The sequence below is a fragment of the Ranitomeya imitator genome, chromosome 5, assembly GCF_032444005.1.
Source record: "Ranitomeya imitator isolate aRanImi1 chromosome 5, aRanImi1.pri, whole genome shotgun sequence".
NCBI lineage: Eukaryota > Metazoa > Chordata > Amphibia > Anura > Dendrobatidae > Ranitomeya > Ranitomeya imitator.
In genome coordinates, this window is record NC_091286.1 from 361,832,822 (window position 1) to 361,859,156 (window position 26,335).

At 44.4% G+C, this 26,335-nt stretch overlaps 1 protein-coding gene across 1 annotated transcript in view; it reads right to left on the reverse strand.

Annotated features, from left to right (window-relative positions):
• KCNQ5 (potassium voltage-gated channel subfamily Q member 5) overlaps positions 1–26,335 on the reverse strand; it is a 952,749-nt gene that overhangs the window by 362,646 nt on the left and 563,768 nt on the right. The window contains exon 2 of the mRNA XM_069726569.1: positions 20,659–20,749. Within this exon, the coding sequence (XP_069582670.1) occupies positions 20,659–20,749 (91 nt within the window). The remainder of the gene's footprint in view (positions 1–20,658; positions 20,750–26,335) is intronic.

Sequence of the window (26,335 nt, forward strand, 5' to 3'; positions counted from 1 at the left end):
ACTGCCCAAACAGAGAGCAGTCAGTGGTCATGCATGTACACAAAACTCCTCGCCGGAGGAGCCAGCATTCTAGGGGCTTATTACAGCTGGGTCCCTGAATACATTCAAACACAAACTCCTCGCCGGAGGTGCCAGCATTCTAGGGGCTTATTTCAGCCGGGTCCCTGAACACACTCTCATGTGACCACACTGATGCAAAGCACATAACAAAAGATAATACTAGTGCATGGCCGTGTGGCCATGCGAGCCTTAAATAGTTGCAGCACGTTTAGGACCTTCAAAGAAGGACCAATGGAGTTGCTGCAGTACCTGAGCATGTGACCCCAGATCTCCACTGAGAGATCTTGCTCTGGGCATGCTCAGAGTGCAAAGCACGACTTAGCCCTAGCACCTACAAGGACCTTCCAAGAGGGACCAATGACCTCAGCTGCAGTATCTGATCATGTAACCCTCGATCTCCACTGAGAGATCTTACTCTGGGCATGCTCAGAACGTGAAAAGCAGGACTTAGTCCCAGAAGCATCTGCTCCCGGCTGTCCAGCACTGACTTCAATGGCAGAAGCAGGAAATGCAGCAGTAACTCATAGCACAGAGTTAGACTGAGTGAGACGCTGAGATCGACGTCTCTACTGAGCAGGCTCCACTGCAGCAGGAGAAGAATGGGAGACTGCAGCGGAGATGGCCCGAGATTCCCCCTGTACAGAGGCAGGAACTCGACCCCTAACATATAGTGCACAATACACGGTCATATGGTGCACAATACATGGGAATATGATTGACTATTTTTGTTAGTCACCTATTTTATGAAAAGTTTGGGTTTGCATGTACAAATTTGTTAGATATGGGGTAGTGAAAGATTTTCAACATTGCCCAAAGATGTCCTAAATCTGACAGGTTTGTAAAAGCACAGCTCCGTGTTATAAAGAAGAGCCAGCCTATTCTCAAAACATGCAGTGAGTATGTAAGGGGGTGCAAGGACTAGTTGTGCCCACTCGCCTTTACGTCCCTGACAAGTTGGCATATTTAATACGTTATACTGTGAACTGTATAATGCTGCTATATAGTATATGACTGCTAAATGTTATGTGCACTGTAAGATTGTTAATGCCATGTATTTATGTTACTGTCTAGGGAAAGTGCAGTATTCAGATTGGCCCACTAGAGGGGGCACAATAGTATAAGACATGAGTAGGATAGGAACTAGTTAAATTAGGAGGGGCCAACTGAAGTAAGCTGGAAGGATTTCCTGTAGTCAGTCAGAAAGGCCTCAGAGCCCGTGCCGGGCAGTAGAGTCATGTAACGTTTCTCAAGTGAAGGAGCCCAGCTCGCCCAGGGCCTAGGAGTAACGATTGCTGGTGAAGCAGACAAATACAGCACAGCTTTGTTATGATGGTGGTCAGCTACGGAAGACGCCTGTGAGTCTGGGGCGTAATAAATTTGCAAAAATGTCTACATTACTGTTTTTTTTCAGTCAATATGGGGTGAAGAATGTACATTAATGAGAAAAAAATGAACTTTTTTGAATTTACCAAATGGCTGCAATGAAACAAAAAGTGAAAAATGTAAAGGGGGTCTTAATACTTTCCATTCCCACTGTATGTTGGCTTACAATTTGAAACTATTCTGCTGGATCTAAGTAATAAAAGACCTACATGTTATAGCACTAACTATTGCATCTTTTATTTTATTTTGAATAATGCCTTTTCTTGAGTTTACTATAGATATTTGCCATGAGGCAAAGATCAGATATCTCTCATATGAGTGCATAAGGGTAAAAATTGATTGTTGTCCTGTTTTCTTTCAATTATAGACAAGTTAGTAATCCTAGAGAGATGAAACCAGTACGAGGGATGGCCTAATGGGAATGAATAAAATGGTGGATCCTGAACGTATAATATGTGAATACCATACAGGTATTATTCTTCACTCATACAAAAAGTCTGGGAATTATATTACTCAGTCATAATCTTTACTAATTTTCTTTGTATAAAGTAATAATGGACGTTTTTTCTTCAACCAAAATTTCTATATTCACTACACATGGCTGAATTTGGAGTGAACTTATATGTGTTCCTTGTGCGGGAAAACCAGTTGAAAATATCTTGCCTGAAGGTAATTTTTTTTTTTTTTGCAAACTGGTGTCAATAACTAGGGTAACACGCAGCAAAAAATGTTGAATGGGGCCCTGAAATGCCCAAAATTGTAGCACACAGATAGATGAGGTGTCTGACGAAGATACCACACTATTCAAAATGGGGCCTATATTTTTGTTTTTTTCCAGAAAAATAGTGTATAGAAATAGGGTAAGACACAGCAAAAACAGTTGACTGGAGCCCTCAAATGCCACAATTTGTAGCCCACAGATAGATGAGGCGTCTGACGGAGATACCACACTGTTCAATATGTGGTACTGTATTTTTGTTTTTAACGCAAAATGGTGTATAGAACTAGGGTAACACACAGGAAAAACAGTTGAATGGAGCCCTCAAATGCCACAATTTGTAGCCCACAGATAGATGAGGCGTCAGACGGAGATACCACACTGTTCAATATGTGGACTGTATTTTTGTTTTTAACGCAAAATGGTGTATAGAACTAGGGTAACACACAGGAAAAACAGTTGAATGTAGGCCTCAAATGCCACAATTTGTAGCCCACAGATTGATGAGGCGCGTGACGGAGATAGCCCATTTTCAAATATCTGGCCTGTATATTTTTTTTTTGGCCAGCAAAATTGTGTCAATAAGTAGGCTATGACACAACAAAAAAAATTCTATGGAGGCCTGAAATGTCATAATTTTGAGGGCAATGATTCTGCACTGTGAAAAGGATTTGGCTGTAGTCTGCAGTGTCAACACGCAAATGGAGAAAAAAGGGGGCTCTGGATTGCTTTGGAATAAAATAATCAGGATTAAGATGAAAAAAAAATTATTCTTAGCCACTGATACCTGGTTACTAGGTATAAATGTAATAGGCAGCAGCAGACAGTAATGGAATGGACCCTCTTGATGTATACAATGATATCTATATACCCACATACAGTGCCTGCATGCCTTGCACTGATATGTATAGAGGCACATACACTCCCCTGCCTACCTAGCACTGAAATCTATATATTCCGTAATTAGACATTAGAAAGACTGTTGGCTTAGCTGGATTTGTGTATTCTATGATGGTATACCCACACTAACTGATAAGCACCCTAATCTGACCCTATCTCGGCAGCACCTCTCCCTACACTGTCTTAGGCCTGTCCCACACGTCCAGATAATTCCGGTACCGGAAAAATTGGTACCGGAATTATCCATGTCCTTGTGTCCATGTGCTTACGTAGCACATCAGTGTGGCACACGTGCGGCAGCCGTGTGCCGACTGAGGACCACATGGACCATGCAGGAGACAGCGCTATAGTTAAGCGCTGTCCCCCGCGTGCGGTGCTGAAGCCAGTATTCATTCCTTCTTCCCAGCAGCGTTCGCTGGAAGGAATGAAAAATCATTTTAAAATTTTTTTTTTGTTGTTTTAAAATAAAGTTGCCGGTAATCTGCCCCCTCCCACCCCCTGTGCGTCCGCCCACTGGCATTAAAATACTTACCCAGCTCCCTCGGCGCTTCCATCCTCTCAGCGTCGCAGCTCTTCCTGTATGAGCGGTCACGTGGTGCCGCTTATTACAGTAATGAATATGCGGCTCCAACCCTATGGGAGGTGGAGCCACATATTCATCACTGTAATGTGCGTCACCACGTGACCGCTCATACAGGACAAGCAGCGACGTTGAGAGGATGGAAGCGCCGGGGGAGCTGGGTAAGTATTTTAATGCCAGCGGGTGCACAGGGGGTGGAAGGGGGCAGATTACCAGCAACTTTATTTTAAAAACAAAATGATTTTTCATTCCTTCTTTCCAGCGAACGCTGCTGGAGAGAAGAAATGAATGGGGCTTCAGCACCACAAGCTCGGGGGACAACGCTTACAGTAGCGCTGTCTCCTGCACGGCACACGGACTGCACACGAACAGCATCCGTTTTACATGGACCCATTGACTTTAATGGGTCCGTGTGATCCGTGCGCTCCCACGAACATTGACATGTCTCCGTGTTTTCCAAACGGACACACGGTCCGTGAAAACACGCTGACATGTGCAGAGACACATTGATTTTAATGTGTCTATGTGAGTCAGTGTCTCCGGTACGTGAGGAAACTGTCACCTCACGTACCACCTCATGAGCCACTGACGTGTGAAACCGGCCTTATAGACCTGAGGACGCTGTGCGGTCAGCCAATCAAGCCAACATGGCTGCGGCAATACAGTGGGTGGCAAACAATCCCTGCATGTTGATTGGTGCTCTAAAGAGCGCCAAACATGCAGGGCAGGGACCTGCCGAATAATCTTGGAAAAGCTAGGTGCTTGCTGAGCACAGCGAATACAGAGATGCTCGGGTGAGTACCGAGCATTACCGAGTATGCTCGCTCATCACTAGTTAAAACAAATGGTGTTGTTCAAAAGTACAACTCATTCCGCAAAAAAACAAGCCTTCACGTGGCCATATTGACAGAAAAATAAAAAAGTTACGGCTCTGGGAAGAAGGAGAGCAAAAAAACGAAAACGCAAAAACAAAAATACCCCTGGTCATGAAGGGGTTAATAACAATATATTACAAAATATTTTTTCAAGTTCCATTAAATGCCCATTCATTTTTAATACTTTCTAAAAATGTTTTGTTTTTTAACCCCTTCATGACCCAGCCTATTTTGACCTTAAAGACCTTGCCGTTTTTTGCAATTCTGACCAGTGTCCCTTTATGAGGTAATAACTCAGGAACGCTTCAATGGATCCTAGCGGTTCTGAGATTGTTTTTTCGTGACATATTGGGCTTCATGTTAGTGGTAAATTTAGGTCAATAAATTCTGTGTTTATTTGTGATAAAAATGGAAATTTGGCGAAAATTTTGAAAATTTCGCAATTTTCACATTTTGAATTTTTATTCTGTTAAACCAGAGAGGTATGTGACACAAAATAGTTAATAAATAACATTTCCCACATGTTTACTTTACATCAGCACAATTTTGGAAACAAAATTTTTTTTTGCTAGGAAGTTATAAGGGTTAAAATTTGACCAGCGATTTCTCATTTTTACAACGAAATTTACAAAACCATTTTTTTTAGGGACCACCTCACATTTGAAGTCAGTTTGAGAGGTCTATATGGCTGAAAATACCCAAAAGTGACACCATTCTAAAAAATGCACCCCTCAAGGTGCTCAAAACCACATTCAAGAAGTTTATTAACCCTTCAAGTGCTTCACAGCAGCAGAAGCAACATGGAATGAAAAAATGAACATTTAACTTTTTAGTCACAAAAATGATTTTTCAGCAACAATTTTTGTATTTTCCCAATGGTAAAAGGAGAAACTGAACCACGAAAGTTGTTGTCCAATTTGTCCTGAGTACGCTGATTCCTCATATGTGGGGGTAAACCACTGTTTGGGCACATGGCAGGGCTTGGAAGGGAAGGAGCGCCATTTGACTTTTTGAATGAAAAATTGGCTGCACTCTTTAGCGGACACCATGTCAAGTTTGGAGAGCCCCCGTGTGCCTAAAAATTGGAGCTTCCCCACAAGTGACCCCATTTTGGAAACTAGACCCCCCAAGGAACTTATCTAGATGCCTAGTGAGCACTTTAAACCCTCAGGTGCTTCACAAATTGTTCCGTAAAAATGAAAAAGTGCTTTTTTTTTCACAAAAAATTTCTTTTCGCCTCAATTTTTTCATTTTCACATGGGCAATAGGATAAAATGGATCCTAAAATTTGTTGAGCAATTTCTCCCGAGTACGCCGATACCTCATATGTGGGGGTAAACCACTGTTTGGGCACACGGCAGGGCTCGGAAGGGAAGGCGCGCCTTTTGACTTTTTGAATGGAGAATTAGCTCCATTTGTTAGCGGACACCATGTCGCATTTGGAGAGCCCCTGTGTGCCTATGCAATGGAGCTCCCCCACAAGTGACCCCATTTTGGAAACTAGACCCCCCAAGGAACTTATCTAGATGCATACTGAGCACTTTAAACCCCAAAGTGCTTCACAGAAGTTTATAATGCAGGGCCATGAAAATAAAAAATAATTTTTCTTTTCTCAAAAATGATTTTTTAGCCTGGAATTTCCTATTTTGCCAGTGGTAATAGGAGAAATTGGACCACAAATGTTGTTGTCCAGTTTGTCCTGAGTATGCTGATACCCCATATGTGGGGGTAAACCACTGTTTGGGCGCACGGGAGGGCTCAGAAGGGAAGGCACGCCATTTGGCTTTTTAAATGGAAAATTAGCTCCAATCATTAGCGGACACCATGTCGCGTTTGGAGAGCCCCTGTGTGCCTAAACATTAGAGATCCCCCACAAATGACCCCATTTTGGAAACTAGACCCCAAAGGAACTAATCTAGATGTGTGGTGAGCACTTTTAACCCTCAAGTGCTTCACAGAAGTTTATAACGCAGAGCCATGAAAAAAAAAAAAAATCTTTTCTCAAAAATGATTTTTTAGCCCGCAATTTTTTATTTTCCCAAGGGTAACATGAGAAATTTGACCCCAAAAGTTGTTGTCCAGTTTCTCCTGAGTACGCTGATACCCAATATGTGGGGGTAAACCACTGTTTAGGCACATGTTGGGGCTCGGAAGTGAAGAAGTGACGTTATGAAATGCAGACTTTGATGGAATGCTCTTCGGGCGTCACGTTGCGTTTGCAGAGCCCCTGATGTTGCTAAACAGTAGAAACCCCCCACAAGTGACCCCATTTTGGAAACTAGACCCCGAAAGGAACTTATCTAGATATGTGGTGAGCACTTTCAACCCCCAAGTGCTTTACAGAAGTTTATAATGCAGAGCCGTGAAAATAATAAATACGTTTTCTTTCCTCAAAAATAATTTTTTAGCCCAGAATTTTTTATTTTCCTAAGGGTTACAGGAGAAATTGGACCCCAAAAGTTGTTGTCCAGTTTCTCCTGAGTAAGCTGATACCCCATGTGTGAGGGTAAACCACTGTTTGGGCACACGTCGGGGCTCAGAAGGGAAGTAGTGACTTTTGAAATGCAGACTTTGATGGAATGGTCTGCGGGCGTCACGTTGCGTTTGCAGAGCCCCTGGTGTGCCTAAACAGTAGAAACCCCACACAAGTGACCCCATTTTGGAAACTAGACCCCCCAAGGAACTTATCTAGATATGTGGTGAGCACTTTGAACCCCCAAGTGCTTCACAGACGTTTACAACGCAGAGCCGTGAAAATAAAAAATCATTTTTCTTTCCTCAAAAATGATGTTTTAGCAAGCAATTTTTTATTTTCTCAAGGGTAACAGTAGAAATTGGACCCCAGTAATTGTTGCGCAGTTTGTCCTGAGTATGCTGGTACCCCATATGTGGGGGTGAACCACTGTTTGGGCACACGTCGGGGCTCGGAAGCGAGGGAGCACCATTTGACTTTTTGAATACAAGATTGGCTGGAATCAATGGTGGCGCCATGTTGCGTTTGGAGACCCCTGATGTGCCTAAACAGTGGAAACCCCTCAATTCTAACTCCAACACACCCCTAACCCTTATCCCAACTGTAGCCATAACCCTAATCACAACCCTAACCCCAACACACCCGTAACCCCAACACACCCCTAACCCTAACCACAACCCTAATTCCAACCCAACCCTAGCCCTAAGGCTATGTGCCCCCGTTGTGGATTCGTGTGAGATATTTCCGCACCATTTTTGAAAAATCCGCGGGTAAAAGGCACTGCGTTTTACCTGCGGATTTACCGCGGATTTCCAGTGTTTTTTGTCCGGATTTCACCTGCGGATTCCTATTGAGGAACAGGTGTAAAACGCTGCGGAATCCGCACAAAGAATTGACATGCTGCGGGAAATACAACGCAGCGTTTCCGCGCGGTATTTTCCGCAACATGGGCACAGCGGATTTGGTTTTCCATATGTTTACATGGTACTGTAAACCTGATGGAACACTGCTGCGAATCCGCAGTGGCGAATCCGCAGCGGCCAATCCGCAGCCAAATCCGCACCGTGTGCACATAGCCTAATTCTAAAGGTATGTGCACACGCTGCGGAAAACGCTGCGGATCCGCAGCATTTTCCCATGAGTTTACAGTTCAATGCAAACCTACGGGAAACAAAAATCGCTGTGCCCATGCTGCGGAAAAACTGCACGGAAACGCAGCGGTTTACATTCTGCAGCATGTCGCTTCTTTCTGCGGATTCCGCAGCGGTTTTACAACTGCTCAAATAGAAAATCGCAGTTGTAAAACCGCATTGAAATGCGCAGAAAAAACATGGTAAATCCGCCATAAATCCGCAGCGGTTTAGCACTGCGGATTTATCAAATCCGCAGCGGAAAAATCCGCAGAGGACCAGAATACGTGTGCACATACCGAAACCCTACCCCTACCCCTAACCCTAACCCTACCCCTAACCCTACCCCTAACCCTAACCCTACCCCTAACCCTACCCCTAACCCTAACCCTACCCCTAACCCTACCCCTAACCCTACCCCTAACCCTACCCCTAACCCTAGTTCTTACCCCAACCTTAGTGGAAAAAAAAAAAAAAAAAAATTTTATTGTCCCTACCTATGGGGGTGACAAAGGGGGGGGTGTCATTTACTTTTTTTTTTATTTTGATCACTGAGATAGATTATATCTCAGTGATCAAAATTCACTCTGGAACGAATCTGCCGGCCGGCAGATTCGGCGGGCGCACTGCACATGCGCCCGCCATTTTGGAAGATGACGGCGCCCAGGCAGAAGACGGACGGGACCCCGGCTGGATCGGTAAGTATGATGGGGTGGGGGGGACAACGGGGGGGGCGTCGGAGCACGGGGGGGGTGGATCGGAACACGGAGGGGGGTGGATTGGAGCACGGATTGGGGGAACGCTGTGCGGGCAGGCGGATCGGAGCACGGGGGGGGGATCGCTGTGCGGGGGGGGTGATCGCTGTGCGGGGGGGGTGATCGGAGTGCGGGGGGGTTTGATTAGAGCACGGGGGGTGTGATTGGAGCACGGGGGGAGCGGGCAGGAGGACGGGGGAGCGGAGCACAGGACCGAGGAGAGCGGACCACAGATCGGGGGGCTGGGGGGGCGATCGGTGGGGTGGGGTGGGGGCACACTAGTATTTCCAGCCATGGCCGATGATATTGCAGCATCGGCCATGGCTGGATTGTAATATTTCACCATTTTTTTAGGTGAAATATTACAAATCGCTCTGATTGGCAGTTTCACTTTCAACAGCCAATCAGAGCGATCGTAGCCACGAGGGGGTGAAGCCACCCCCCCTGGGCTAAACTACCACTCCCCCTGTCCCTGCAGATCGGGTGAAATGGGAGTTAACCCTTTCACCCGATCTGCAGGGACGCGATCATTCCATGACGCATATGCTGCGTCATGGGTCGGAATGGCACCGACTTTCATGACGCAGCGTATGCGTCAAAGGTCGGGAAGGGGTTAAGCATATGTGGAAAAAAAGAGAAATACATTTATGTATGCAGTCTGTTATTCATAGATTTTATGCGAACAGCAATAAATAGAAGTTTAAGATAAAAAAAGATAAAAGCTGCTAATAAAGTGTCTTAGTCCCAAAAAAACAGAATTGAAAGTGCTTGACGGAAAGGGTAGATGTTCTTCCATACACTTCCAATACTCAAGAGACTCTTTTTACAAGATAAAACTTTCAGGTCCAATCAATATACAATACAAACAAACGTGTTGAAAGCGGAAAAAAGTTTTGCAGACTGTTGCATTTTACGGAACACAATAAAAACAGAGTTAGCATGATCTCTGGTGAAAAGTACACAAGTGGGTACATATTTATCTCCGCATTATGTGCCTTGGGAGTATCAAATGTTCACGGAAGTGTTGATATGACAGGAAGAAAGACAAGAACTGTGGCATGTCAAAGAGCGGAAAAGGTTAATTGATGCCACAAGACTCTATTTAGCCTACTGTAAGAAGAGCTGAAATTCAGCAGAAACTTGGTGCATCTGTGGTGTAAGAAAGTGCAGAACGGAGACGCCATAAGTTAGTCTTCTAGTGATTACAGAAATACCCTCAACATATCGGTGAAAAATGAAAGTGTAAGTACTCGTCTTGTCTTACAAGGGGTGAAGTGTCATTCAGCAACTCAAAGAACATAACATGCCTGCCTGATCCCTTCCTCCGAGTTTCAAATACCTGTTCAAAAATTGATACCATTTGGCAGTCACTCAACCAGAAGAGAATGCAACATTATCAGGGTATTAGCGAACTACATAAACATAGCGTGCCCCTATCTCAGGATACTTCTCTGGTCTTTCTCCAAACAAATTGCTTAATATTATTTAGGAAAATACTATACACAGTTGGCTTGTAAAAACTTTTAAAGATTATATTTGATAAGTAACATTTTCTTACTATGACGTTAGCATCAGAATGGTGGCTGTTTACGGAAGCCTATACTTTCTCAATGCCATGCTGACACAGACTATCACAGTTTACATTATGACAGCTCACTGAGAGGCTTTTGGATTAGTTCAGCTTGTTGAGTGAGTCATTATCATAATAACACAGTATAATAGTTCTGCAAGTATGTAATGTACTAACAAAATGGAGCTTCAGGAACAAGAGATTTTCTTCTTTGGACACACTGTAATACGGCATATGGAACTACTAAGGAGCTCTCCCAAGGAATCTTCACCTGTATTAGTCAAATGAAAAAGTTGCTGCAAAGGGTTGGAGAGCCCAAATAGTCAGTGCATTAGGCCATGTGCACACTCTCGGTATTTGGTCAGTTTTGTACCTTAGTATTTGTAAGCCGAAACCAGGAGTTTCAGAGGAAAATCAGAGGAAAAGTATAATGGAAACACATCACCACTTTTGGTTTTAGGGCTCATACCCATTTGCGAGAAAAATGGACCAATGTTATTCAATTTTTTTCTCAGCTGAAATCAGGCTGAGAAAAAAATTGCAGCATGCTGCAATTTGCTGCGTATCTCGGATGAGACTCGCCAATGCAAGTCAATGGATGCGAGAAAAAAAACGCACATCACTCGCACCATGCGAGTGCTGTCCATTTTTTATGCATCGGCGACCTTTGAAAGGCCAGTAATTCATGTACGGTGTACAGTAAAATCATACTGACAGGTCAGAATAAAATAGATATACCAGATCATTTTCCCACGCTCCAGAGTTCAACGCAGGTCAGGCTGTGAGTCATCGCAGCATCACTGTCGGCACCGCTTGTCACTGAAGCTGCGCTGGCAGCATGTCCTCATTCACCAGTGGTTTTCATCCAGGATGGTTGCATCTGGGCACTGTCCTGGTTAAAAACTGTGTATACCCCAGGTATGGATTACGGTGTGGGACAGAACGACAAGTATATTGTTGGTTTATTATTTTACTTTTATTACAGGAGATCGAGGGTGTTGAATGGATCGACATAGCAATCTGGCAGTGACAACCATAGAGGTCTGCTGGAGACCCATACGGCTCCATGTATTGCTATGCGGCCACACGCTCCGCTCCAGAGTGCCGATGCCAGAGCTTAGTTTTAACCTGCAAGACTTGGCCGTTTCTTGCTGTGTGTGATCCCGGCCTTACATTCGCGGCTGTTCTGGGCACATGTCAGCTGTTCAAAACAGCTAATGGTACGTTCACATTTGCGTTGTTGGGCGCAGCGTCGTCGACGGATACCGACGCATGCGTCATGTGCCCCTATCTTTAACATGGGGGGCGCATGGACATGCGCCGGTATGCGTTGTAATGTGTTTTATGACGCATGCGTCATTTTGACGCACCAGACAGGGCGTGGACGACGCTACTTGTAGCATTTTCCCTGCGCCAAAATTCCTGAACTTTACTATTTTATGACAATGCATGCATCACAAAACGCTGTGTTGTATATATGTGTTGTGGGTTGCGTTGACGACGCTGCGCCCAACAACGCAAATGTGAACGTAGCATAACATGTGCTGGGAAAGATGCAGCTCACCGCTGGAGCCCACATCAAATGGAGGGAGTCCGACATCGGCGTATGTCGGAAAGAGAATTCATCGCTTTAATTTTGATTTCATAAAGACACTTTCATAAAAATGTTTGTAATATATCTTATCAGATAAATTTGAATCATCGCCTGTGTATAGCAGAGGTGATCGCATGATCGCAGCTACTATTCTCCCATGGAGACTATTGAAGCAAGTGAAAAGTAAATACAAAATGTTTTTAAAAATATTAAAAAAATACAAAAGTTCAAATAACCCCCCCTTTCATCCCATTCAAAATAAAACTATTTTTAAAAAAATTAAAAAATACACATATTTGGTATTGACACATTCAGAATCGCCCAATGTATCAAGACATAAAAATAATTAATCCAATCGGTAAACAGTGTAGCGAGAATAAAGTAAAAAAGCCAGAATACTTTTTTTGGTCTCCGCAACTTTGCATTAAATTGCAGTAATGGGCGATCAAATGATTGTATCTACCCCAAAATGGTATCATTAAACATGTCAGCTCGGCACACAAAAATAAGCCTTCATCCAGCCCCAGATCACAAAAAATGGAGACGCTACAGGTCTCTGAAAATGATGCTATTTATTTTATTTATGGTCCCCCCACCTCCAAGTCTCCGAGTCCCCCCGCCTCCGAGTCCCACCCACCCTCCTTTAAGACGATACTCACCTGCTCCAGCGATGCCTGGTCTCAGCGTCTGTAGCGCGTCCTGAGTGAGCGGTCATGTGGTACCGCTAATTAAGGTCATGAATATGCGCATATTCATTACCTTAATTAGCGGTACCACATAACCGCTCACTCAGGAAGAAGGCGCTGCGGCGGGACAGAGCCGGAGGGATGTCGGTGCGGCGTGTGGGACAAGCAGCTGACAGGTGAGTATGAGGGATGGGGGGCGGGGGGAGGATGGTAAGCCACCCACGCCATGCAAGATGGCCCGGGAGAAGGAGCGGGGGAGGGGGTGGAGAGATGAGCCATGCATAGGGAGGGAGGGGGGGAATTATGAGCCATCAGCCATGCATAGGGAGGGAGGGGGGGGAATTATGAGCCATCAGCCATGCATAGGGAGGGAGGGAGGGGGGGGAATTATGAGCCATCAGCCATGCATAGGGAGGGAGGGGGGGGAATTATGAGCCATCAGCCATGCATAGGGAGGGAGGGAGGGGGGGGAATTATGAGCCATCAGCCATGCATAGGGAGGGAGGGAGGTGGGGGAATTATGAGCCATCAGCCATGCATAGGGAGGGAGAATTATGAGCCATCAGCCATGCATAGGGAGGGAGGGGGGGAATTATGAGCCATCAGCCATGCATAGGGAGGGAGGGGGAATTATGAGCCATCAGCCATGCATAGGGAGGGGGGGAATTATGAGCCATCAGCCATGCATACGGGGGGGATTATGAGCCATCAGCCATGCATACAGGGGGGGGATTATGAGCCATCAGCCATGCATATGGGGGGGGGGATTATGAGCCATCAGCCATGCATAGGGAGGGAAGGGGGGGGGGAATTATGAGCCATCAGCCATGCATAGGGAGTGAGAGAGGGGGGGGAATTATGAGCCATCAGCCATGCATAGGGAGGGAGGGGGGGAATTATGAGCCATCAGCCATGCATAGGGAGGGAGGGGGAATTATGAGCCATCAGCCATGCATAGGAGGGGGGATTATGAGCCATCAGCCATGCATACAGGGGGGGGATTATGAGCCATCAGCCATGCATACAGGGGGCGGGGATTATGAGCCTTCAGCCATGCATACAGGGGGGGGGGATTATGAGCCATGCACACAGGAGGAGGGGGGATATGAGCCATGGCCATTATACAATATGGAGCATCATGTGGGGCCATTATAAAGTATGGAGTATCATGTGTGGTCATTATACAGTATGGAGCATCATGTGTGGCCATTATACAGTATGGAGCATCATGTGTGGCCATTATACAGTATGGAGCATCATGTGAGCTCATTATACAGTATTGAGCATCATGTGCGGCCATTATACAGTATTGAGCATCATGTGAGGTCATTATACAGTATTGAGCATCATGTGAGGTCATTATACAGTATGGAGCATCATGTGTGGCCATTATACAGTTTTGAGCATCATGTGTGGCCATTATACAGTATGGAGCATCATGTGTGGCTATTATATAGTATAGAGCATCATGTTTGGCCATTATACAGTATGGAGCATCATTTGCGGTCATTATACAGTATGGAGCATCATGTGCGGTCATTATACAGTATTGAGCATCATGTGTGGCCATTATACAGTATGGAGCATCATGTGTGGCCATTATACAGTATGGAGCATCATGTAGGGCCATTATACAGTATGTGGAGCACTGCGTAGCCATTGTACAGTATGGAGCGCTGCGTGGCCATATTTTTGTTTTGTTTTAATGTATATGAAACAGTGTGATCAGCAGTGCTGAATGGGTGTGGTTGGGACTTGGATATGGGTGTGATTAGTTGTGAAATGGGTGTGGTCATAGGCGTGGCCTAAAATTTGCCGCGGCAACCTTTATACCTTTTTCCCTTCTTCAAAAGTTGGGAAGCATGGTACCGCATTTCCCAGATCACAGCAAGTACCGCAAATCCCATAGGGAATGAATAAAACCAAACGCAATGTTGCCGTAAGGCTACGTTCACATTAGCGTTGCGCCGCCGTGCGTCGGCGACGCAACGCGCGACGCACGCTAAAACGCGCGCAAACGCGCGCAAAAACGCGCGCGTTTTGCGACGCGTGCGTCGTTTTCCGACGAAAATCGAACGCACAGAAAATGCTACATGTAGCGTTTTCTTGCGTCCGACGCTAGCGTCGGAAACGACGCACGTGGCGAAAAACGCCACCAAAACGACGCACGTGTCCCCTATGTTAAACATAGGGGCGCGTCGCCGCTGCGTCGCCGCTGCGTCGCCGGCGCAACAGCGACGCACATTGGCGGAACGCCAATGTGAACGTAGCCTAAGTGATCCGTTACATGGCAGATGCAGAAAAACTGCCCGATCTTCTGCAAAAGGCGACTTTCACAACAGCGATTCTTGCCAAAGTCACTGCCGATAGTGTCATACTCACCAGAGGGGGAGGCAGCACTAAAAGTGCATAGGGCAGCAGAAACTCTAAATACGGCCCTGGGCGTCACACTGGCGTTATAAATAGCCGAGTGCAATGCGATAAAAAATCGCATTGCACTCGGACCAATGTTAACATATGGGGCAGCTCCCAGCAGCCGACTTTTTGTCGGCCGTTTTCCTCGGTTCAAGACAGTCGCAGCATGCTGCGATTGTCTCGGACCGAGGAAAACTCTCGGCTCACCCGCACCCATATAAGCCTATGGCCACGTTATGGATTTTAGACATTGTGTCAGGACCTAGGCCCTCAGAATTTTCTAGTATTATGGTGATATAGCCTAATCCACATTTTCTGAGGTCAGGGAATCTTGAAGATTGACTTTCACAGAGTTAGTAACAAAGCTATTAAGGATGAAGGAAGACTTTAAGTCCATCTAGTTCAACCCATAGCCTAACCTAACATGCCCTAACATGTTGATCCAGAGGAAGGCAAAAAAAAACCCATGTGGCAAAGAGTAAGCTCCACATTGGGGAAAAAAATTCCTTCCCAACTCCACATACGGCAATCAGACTAGTTCCCTGGATCAACGCCCTATCAAGGAATCTAGTATATATAACCTGTAATATTATACTTTTTAAGAAAGGCATCCAGTCCCCTCTTAAATTTAAGTAATGAATCACTCATTACAACATCATATGGCAGAGAGTTCCATAGTCTCACTGCTGTTACAGTAAAGAACCCGCGTCTGTTATTATGCTTAAGCCTTCTTTCCTCCAGACGTAGAGGATGCCCCCTTGTCCCTGTCTCAGAAAGGTCTTTGTACTGTCCCCTCATATATTTATACATTAAAATAAGATCACCCCTTAGCCTTCTTTTTCCAAACTAAATAGCCCCAAGTGTAATAACCTTGATATTGCAGACCCCCCAGTCCTCCAAAAACCTTGGTCGCTCTTCTCTGCACCCACCCTAGTTCAGCTATGTCTTTCTTATACACCGGAGACCAGAACTGCACACAGTATTCTAAGTGTGGTCGAACAAGTGATTTGTAGAGAGATAAAATTATGTTCTCCTCATGAGCACCTATGCCTCTTTTAATGCATCCCATTATTTTATTTGCCTTTGTAGCAGCTGCCTGACACTGGCCACTAAATGTGAGTTTGTTGTTATGATCAGGTGGCCTTGGAGCAGCATGAAATGACCTTCGCTGGAGCAGTGGTAACTTTACTGACCGCAAACCCTGATCCTAACAGCGCAACTAAAAGTAGCCGTGGGGTGTGCCTAACCAGACCTAGGCACCTCGACACAGCAGGAGAACTAAATATCCCTAAAGATGGAAATAGGAAAACTCTCTTGCCTCAGAGTAGACCCCCAAAGGATAGGTAGCCCCCCACAAATAATGACTGTGAGTAGGAGAGGAAAAGACACACGCAGACAGAAAACAGGGATAAGCAAAGGAGGCCACTTCTACCTAGATAGGAAAGGATAGTACAGGATACTATGCGGTCAGCATAAAACACTACAAAATATCCACAGCAGAAAAATACAAAAACTCCACCACCTAACTAAAGATGTGGAGAGTATATCTGCGACTCCAGCGAATCCAACTAGACTGAGAAAAACAACAGGCACAGTCTAGCAGGAAAAAAATAGAAACAAGATCAGCACAGAAAATAAACACACAGCCATGTGTCTAAAAAAATGAAGCAAACACTTATCTTTGCTGAGTTGGCAGCAAGCAGGAGAGGCCAGGCAGGGGACCAACACTTCCAAAGGAACATTGACTACTGGCAAGGACTAAAGAGTCCTGCACAGCTAAATACCCCAGTCAGAATTGCAATTAGCAGAAACACCTGTCCAAGACTGCTGCTCAGGAATAACTGCATTACCATCAACAACCACCGGAGGGAGCCCAAGAGCAGAATTCACAACAGTTTGTCATCCACCCATACTCCCAGGTCTTTTTCATTGACGGTTTTGCCCAGAGTTTTAGAATTAAGCACATAGTTATACATCTTATTACTTCTACCCAAGTGCATGACCTTACATTTATCCCCATTAAAGCTCATTTGCCATTGATCAGCCCAAGCTTCTAGTTTACATAAATCATTATGTAATATAAAATTGTCCTCCTCTGTATTGATTACCCTGCAGAGTTTAGTGTCATCTGCAAATATTGAAATTCTACTCTGTATGCCCCCTACAAGGTCATTAATAAATATGTTAAAAAGAAGAGGGCCCGGAGGCTGGGAGGAGGTTAAAGGCAGCTCAAAGCCAGCTAGAGGCGGTCTTGCTGAGTAAGGCTGAAAGGAAGAGGGAATTCATGAATTTGGCCTATTATCAGGAGGGTGAATCAGTGGGTCATTTGCTGTCGCTGGTGGCATCTGCCCAGAGAAATACTTCCTTTGTTCACTCTTTGGTGACTGGGAGTGGTGTTGCTGTTTCTGAGACTTCAGAGATTTTGGAGACTTTTGCAGATTTTTACGCAGACTTATACTCCTCTCGGGTAGATGGGTCAATGGAGGACACGGTGGCGTTCCTTGAGGAGTTGGAGCTCCCGAGGCTGAGTGACACAGCTAGGGAGGATTTGGAGGCTCCCATTACGGAGGAGGAATTGGGACGGGCATTGCAGTCGATGGCTAATGGGAAGGCGCCTGGCGTAGACGGATTTCCTGCCGAAATTTATAAAAGCTTGGGGGAAGTGTTGATCCCTAAATTGAAGGCGGTCTTGGAAGAGGCTACGAATGGTGGAAGGCTACCGGCATCTATGCGGGAGGCCACAATAGTGGTGATTCCAAAGGAGGGGAAAGACCCGACACAGCTGGATTCATATCGGCCAATTTCTTTGCTTACTATCGACGTTAAACTCCTGGCTAAGGTGTTGGCGATGAGGTTGACAAGTGTTATTTCTGGCCTGATACACTCAGACCAGTCTGGCTTTATGCCTGATAGGTCAACTGCGATTAATCTACGAAGGCTGTATATGAACTTGCAACTCAAAGCCGATAACTGTGGCCAGAGAGTTATTGCATCTTTAGACGCTCACAAGGCGTTCGATAGTGTGGAGTGGGGGTATCTCTGGCAGGTGTTGCGAAGAATGGGGTTTGGACCGCAGTTCATATCATGGATTCAATTAATGTACTCGATGCCGATGGCCAGGGTTAGGGTAAACGGGGAGTTGTCACGGACCATACAATTGGCTAGAGGGACGAGACAGGGGTGTCCGCTTTCCCCCCTTTTGTTTGCTCTGGCGGTGGAACCACTGGCCGCTACGCTTCGACAGTCTGATGAGATGACGGGGTTTAAATATGGGGTGATTGAAGAAAGGGTGGCGTTGTATGCGGATGATATTTTGTTGTTTCTGGCTGACCCGGTTGCATCCTTGGAGGGAGCCATTGGGATTATTGAACGATTCGGATCAGTGTTGGGACTTAGGATAAATTGGAGTAAGTCTATCTTGTTTAAGGTGGACGATGTGGATGGGGAGCCATTGGAGGACGGGCGACTGGAGGTGACGAGTAAATTTAAGTACCTGGGAATATGGGTATCTATGCCGGTCACTGACTATATACATGAGAATCTGACTCCAATCTTGGGTGCCCTCAAGGCAAAAGCGGATGCATGGCTTAAGCTACATTTGTCTGTGGTAGGCAGGGTGAATCTTATCAAAATGATTCTGATGCCGAAAATATTGTATATTCTTCACAATGCGCCGGTTTGGATACCACGTGGGAAATTTAGACGGATCAACTCTCTGTTTAGGAATCTGATTTGGGGGAGGCAGCATCCGCGTATCAAACTGGAGACACTTCAGCGACCCAAGGATGATGGGGGTCTGGCATTGCCTAACCCTGAGTTGTACTTTCTTGCAGCCCAGAGTCAGCATTTAAGGGGCTGGGCGCATGAAGGGTCATCTGGGGCAGTACAGCGGTTGATGGAGGTGGTGACAAAAAGAAGGCCAGTGGTGCAATGTTTGGAGGATGGATCCTTGGAGAGTTTGGGGAAGCTATATCCGACTTTGCTGTTGATACGCAAGCTGTGGAGTAGATTGAGGCACATACGTGGGATCACGGACTTGACTAGATACTCGCCGCTATGGCATAATAACAATCTGAAAGAATTTGAGGCATTGGGGGTACTGATAGAGTGGTTGGGCAAAGGGATTCAGTATGTGTATCAAATAATTGAACAAGGTGAACTGAAATCATTTTCCCAATTGCAGGCGGAATTTGGTCTTGGGTCTGCAGGGGAGTATCAATATTTGCGGATGAGGCATACCTTTGGAGCTCAGAGTAGGAACGGAGGTATTAGGATTCAAAGGGATATAGTACTGGAGTATGTGTGTAATGATGGGACGACTGGAGGAGTCATATCCACTCTGTACAGGGATCTGTTGCACACTTTTCTATTGGGGTTTCCAATAATGGCAAGAGCTAAATGGGAAAGGGATTTGGGCCCAATAGATAACGAGACTTGGGAGTCGGTGTTGGAATGGATCCCAAGACTGTCGCTGAGTGAACTGTATAGACTGTCACAGCTCTATATGATACACAGAGTTTATAGGTCTCCGATGGTGCTATATAAGGCAGGATTGCGTAATGACTCTGAATGTCCGAGGTGTAAGTCTACGGATGCAGACATTTTCCATATGATGTGGACATGTCCGAGGTTGGCTGCCTTCTGGGTGGCAGTTTTGAGTCGTATGGAAGGTGCGTATGGATGCACGGTGCCAAGGGATCCAGTTGTCTGTTTGTTGGGATGCGTGGATGAGATTGGAGTGGATAAACACCTAAAGATAGCTATAGCCAGATTGTTGTATATGGCTAGGAAGGTGATAGCTAGAAACTGGATTAGGGAAGAGCCGCCGTCAAGAGGAGAGTTCCTCCAGTATGTGAAACAGGGCCTGACACTAGAAAAAGGGATTTATAAGAAGAAAGGGAAAACTGAAACGTTCAATAAAATGTGGTCTCCATGGATTGCTATGGGATAGTAATGTGAAGTGTGGCTTATACGAATGGTTGAGGGATTAGATACTCTATTGTTTTAATGATGGTAGTAATTAACAAGATGAGCTGCTTTGTGGGGTGGGGGTGGGGGGCTTTGGGATCGAAGGGGGCTGTTTGAAGGGGGAGGGGGGGGAAATACTCTATATTGAAAATGTAAATGTAACATGTTAATTGCCTTGTTATTCTTAATAAAAATTTATTTGAATAAAAAAAAGAAGAGGGCCCAATACTGACCCCTGTGGTACCCCACTGCTAACCGCGACCCAGTCCAAGTGTGCTCCATTAATAACCACGCTTTGTTTTACTTACACATATTTTCCCTTATCCCCATTATTCTCATTTTATGTATCAACCTTTTGTGTGGCACCGTATCAAAGGCTTTTGAAAAGTCCATATACACTACGTCCACTGGGTTCCCTTTGTCCAGCATCTCTTTAAAAATTGACATCTATGTATATACTTTTTGAAAAATAACGTTTTAGAATATTTAGGACTTTTTGGTGTGAACATTGACTTCACAATTGTCACCATGTATAACATCATGTCACCTACCAGGACGAAGAGGCAATATGAAGCTTGCTCTTGATGTTCAGGGATGGTGGAAAACACTGACAGAATTAAGCAGCTGAAGACAAGAAGAAAGCTGAAAGAAAGAGAAACAAATATGTGTCAGATTTTTTTTATTCATTCTTTTAGATTAAATATTATAAATGTAAGTTATTGCACGTTAGCAGACAATGTTCTCATTAATTAACCTATATGCACAGGGGTGTAACTATAATTTTTGAGGTTCAACAGCAGTAGAGTCAGAATAGGCCCTCAATTTTATTTTGATTGTAGACTGATCTAGTAATGTAGCGCAACTAGTTTTACCTAAAAGCAAACAAGTAATGGACAATAGAACTAAAGTACAGATGCTCTGTATGTTCTGTATAAAAAAGAATCCAAAAGTACAACAAGACAGTAGATAAAAAGGAAGCACAGTAGTGTTTTATCACCCAAAAGAAGGAATAGTCCCCTGGCTTCTTCGTCCATGAAAATGAAACAATGAAGTTCTGTTTCTGACACGTTTTCATTGCTGTTTTTGGTCATGCAGTGGCATGCTTTACCATTTCACCTAGTTAAAAATTCTGAAACCTGACATGCCCATTATAAGTTAAGGAGATCCATCAGTATCTAATACAAAATCATGATCAAAGCCTAAAAATCTATACAGGTTCAGCCCAGACCATGACAAGGCAACTGTCTTGAGAAGAGCAGAGAAAAATCTCCACCCACAGTTCATTTAAAGGGCTTGTCCATCCATACTAAAACTTTACACACACCATGCATGAGATGAAAATAATAAATTACTGTATTCTCAGCTGCTGTCATCTCTGTGGATTCAACACAGGCTACTCCAGTAGTCTGTGCCAGACTGGAAGCCATGACATCCTTGTCCCTCTGTTACAGCACCTCTTGTGATTTGTTGCCACAGTGAGGTGACTAAAACAGCAGGTCATCAGATGTTTCTTTGGTGACACACTCGTACTAGTCAACTGATTACTGCAGCCAATCGTAGGCCTTATTGGTCCAATGGTTGAGCTGTGTATTCTGGATAAACAAGTGTGAGAACAAGTGAGTATATATTAATTTGTTATTTTCACCCCATGCATGGTGACTGTACAGTTTTTACTATGGCCAGGCAAGACTTTTAAGATTCAGGATTATGATGTTTAAGGCTGTGTATCCACATTGCGTTTTTTTATGCGTTTCCGCCATGTTTTTTGCCGCAGCGAAAATGCATAAAAAAACGCTTAAAAATGCATTCCCATGCAATCCTATGGGATTCTGCAGTTGCTGTGCCCATGCTGCAGATTTCCCCACTGTGGAATTGCATAGCGGTAAAATCCACACCACGATCATTATTTCTGCGGAATCGCGGCGATTCCGCTGCCATAGGATCACATTGAAACGCTCACTTTACGCACGTGGCTATGCCCACCATGCGTAAATTGAGCGCTTCGTGTGCAGATGGTACCCAGGGTCTGCAGGAGAGGAGACTCTCCTCCAGGCCCTGAGTACCATATTCCTGTAAAATAAAAAATAGGGATATACTTACCTTCTGATGGCCTCCGGAGTCCTCCCGCCTCTCAGCGGTGCACGCGGCGGCTTCCATTCCCAGGGATGCATTGCGCCAATCACCTGAGATGATGTCACGGTCACGTGACTGTGACATCACAAAGATCCTTCGCGCAAAGCATCCCTGGGAACGGAATGTACCGGGAGCGCCGCTGAGGAGACAGGGGGCCATCGGAAGGTGAGACTAACCTTATTTTTAAATTATTTTTAACATTCTATGTTTTACTATTGATGCTGCATAGGCAGCATCAATAGTAAAACGTTGGTCACACCTGTCAGGCACTATGCTTGACAAGTGTCACTAACTAGTCAATCACTTTTCCAAGCTATGATTCAAATCGCTTGTAAAGGGCAAGCATTCTGCAAGCTAAAACGCTTGCAAAATGCTTGTGTTTTGTGAGAAAACGCATGCGAATTCCGCATGCATTTTACCAGCAGCAGGGAGTTGCGGAAATGCTGCGGACATTTCTGCAGCATTTCTGCAACGTGGGCACATAGCCTTAAAATAAGATCTGAAATGCAAACAGTTATTGGCCACCTTTTTTAATATTCCATCCTTTTAACAATCTTTCAATATCCAAAGCCCAAAATCATCATGAACATCAAAGCAGATTGTGTTGGATGGAATCTGTCAGTAGGACCAAACCTAGTATTCTGTATATATATATATATATATATGTATATATATATATATATATATATATATATATATAGCTCACAGGCAGTTAATGTAACTTTAGTGTTGCAGTACAGCAGAGCTATGAGAGCAGCAGCAAATGTGTTTGTAAAGAGACAAAGTTCAGTTCTACTGTTCTGTGTTAGTTTCTTGTCTCACACTAGTAATTCCCCTTTTTATTACAATAAGCTCTGGAGACAGATTCTCATGCAGATTAATGTTCACCTCATAAGTCTTTAAAGCTCATTTGCATATAAGAAAAACATGGATTTCTCTGGAATAAGACATTGGGTCGTAGATATTAACTTATCATTTTATTCAGCTTCCTATTGCCTATATATACTATCTATTTGCTCCTACTCCTGCACTGAAAAGGAGCACTTCACCTTATTTTTAAATTGTATTTATTTCTTTTGGAAATAACTAACGGGGGTTAGTCGGCCATGGTGGGAGCTCTGGGAGTCTTATCTCTCAGCTTAGCATGGTTAGCCACTACTATCCCCTATATAATCTGGGTCCTAACTGAAACACATCATCAAAGCTAGCTTATGCTGCATGTTTGGGAGGATAGGAGTTAGTGGTTATGAGAAGGTGTATAGTGGGTTTATCAGTGACTGTTGCTTGGGTTTGTAAGTGTGATAATTCCCTTTCCTCCTCTTACTTTAATTTTTCCCCATCCTCCACTCCCTGGTGCATTCCTCTCTTATATGTGAGTGAATATTTGAATGCTTATTATTTTCAGTTGTCCTTCTTTGTGTGTCCTTGTTTGTCTGGTTAATGTACTGCAGTGCACGCTTGCTCCCCTTTTCTCTGGTTAAGGGAAGGGTACAGATGGAGGGCGGATACAGGAGATAAGGCAAGGTATATGGCCCGGCATCTTCCCCTTCAGAAGTAACTCAGGGAAGAGGGAGAGCTAGGGCGCCCCCCTAGCGGTAGGGACAAGGAAGAGGCCCCTGGTCCTGGGTCACCTGACAATCGAGTCGTGACAGCAGATTTAAAACATTGATACTCAGGGGAGCAGTGGGAATTAAATAAGAGCAAAAACTGCCCACTTTTGACTTGGTGACAGGTCCTTTTTTAAAAGGGGTTGCATTTTTGAAAAACTAACTAAACTATTTTTACAGAGTACAGAATGAATGCAGAAACTTCTGACAATGGAGTCACTGAACGGATATCCATTTTTACACTCAGCATTACACATTTTTAAAAACTCTCACTTTCCGAAAGTAACAATCTGATAAAGTACAGAGATATAAACATTCAAATGGATTCAGACCACTTAAAACATTTTAATGTAATACATTAGTGTGTGTAGTTCTTTGCTTTGTGACTCAGTGTTCGTTGTTTGTGCTGCTCATTGTCAATGTAATACATCTCTTATGCTATATAATGATAAAAGAATTGAGCAGCAGATAAAATTAGAAACAGTGGATAAATTTAAAAAATATAAGGACACAATATATAAAAAAATGAAGAAGATTTTAGAGTCCAACCATATGAGCACTGGCAAGGTGAATACATGAAGGTTATTTATATTTTCCCATGGATAGATACACTGGCTGGCTTTTGCTCCCCACGTGCATAAACAAGATTTCGGTGACCATTAACATGTGGGCAGTTCACCAACTGCCCTTTCTTGGGTTACTTTTGATAGGTACTATCAAATAGCAAAACGCGCGTCGGGTGTGGTGGGTCCCTGGCTGCTGGCTTGCACAAGGTAATTAATATCATTGTATGTATTTTATGGGCTTATATTATCTATGCTGTATATGTCTGCTCTGCTTGCTGTAGCACTCAGGCACCTTATTTATTTTTGTATGCACAATATATATTTATACTATTAAGATTATGCACTCTATATTATATGGTGCTTGGTCCCTATTGCTAGCAGATTGAGCTGACGGGTTGTATTCAGATAACCTATGTGTGTATACCTATTTAGGTTGGATATATATGTATATATCTAATTCTTTTTTTTGGATATTGATTGCCGTAGTCCCTTTCATGCTTGATATATATTATGCCACTTTAAAGCCATACCCACCCCTTTTTTCTTCCTGTATTTGTTTATTCCCCATTAATACTATTTTATGTACCTTTATAAACCTGTGTTTTTTATTGTATTTAAATAAAAATTACTTTTTAACCAATCTTAAAAAGTGTTAAGATACCGTCACATTTAGCGACGCTGCAGCGATCAAGACAACGATGCCGATCGCTGCAGCGTCGCTGTGTGGTCGCTGGAGAGCTGTCACACAGACAGCTCTCCAGCGACCAACGATGCCGAAGTCCCCTGGTAACCAGGGTAAACATCGGGTTACTAAGCGCAGGGCCGTGCTTAGTAACCCGATGTTTACCCTGGTTACCACTGTAAATGTAAAAAAAAAAAAACACTACATACTTACCTTCCGGTGTCTGTCGCGTCCCCCGGCGTTCTGCTTCCTTGCACTGTGTAAGCGCCGGCCGTAAAGCAGAGCGGTGATGTCACCGCCGTGCTCTGCTTTACGGCCAGCCGGCGCTGACACAGTGCAGGGAAGCAGAACGCCGGGGACGCGACAGACACCGGAATGTAAGTATGTAGTGGTTTTTTTTTTTACATTTACACTGGTAACCAGGGTAAACATCGGGTTACTAAGCGCGGCCCTGCGCTTAGTAACCCGATGTTTACCCTGGTTACCAGTGAAGACATCGCTGAATCGACGTCACACATGCCGATTCAGCGACGTCTGCAGGAGATCCAGCGACGAAATAAAGTTCTGGCCTTTCTGCTCCGACCAACGATGTCACAGCAGGATCCAGATCGCTGCTGCGTGTCAAGCACAACGATATTGCTATCCAGGATGCTGCAACGTCACGGATCGCTATCGTTATCATTACAAAGTCGCTCAGTGTGAAGGTACCTTTAGTTTTGGTGGTTGTACTAATAGTTGCAAAGTGGAAACAGCCAGCAAGACCTTCTTTGTAAAAGGTAGTTTGACCCAGATGTCTAGTCAGTGCTCATTAACTCCGGTCATAATGGCCCACCAACAGATGATGTTTTCAGGACTAGCTTAGTGTTGCCCAGGTGATAATTCTATTACCTGGGCAATGCTAAGGATATCATGAAAACATGATCTGCTGGAGTTGAGGAACACTGGTCTAGACATCACAGTTTGACCCATACAAAAAGTTGATGGGATCGTTATACTTGCTCATTTTTTTCTGTTTCTAACACACCAACTTTCAGAAATGAGTGTTTATACATTCACTAGATAATGAGCGAACCTGAAGTTGAAAGTCTGTTGTTAATACTGGACAGTTAGTGTACGGTGCTAAACACAGAACACAGACTTCTCCCAGAAGTGTGTTGCAATGTTCAGAGTCCCAGGGAAAGTCCATTGCAGAGAGAGAGAGACAGAGAGAGATCACCATTCTTTTAAATGAAGTTCAGGT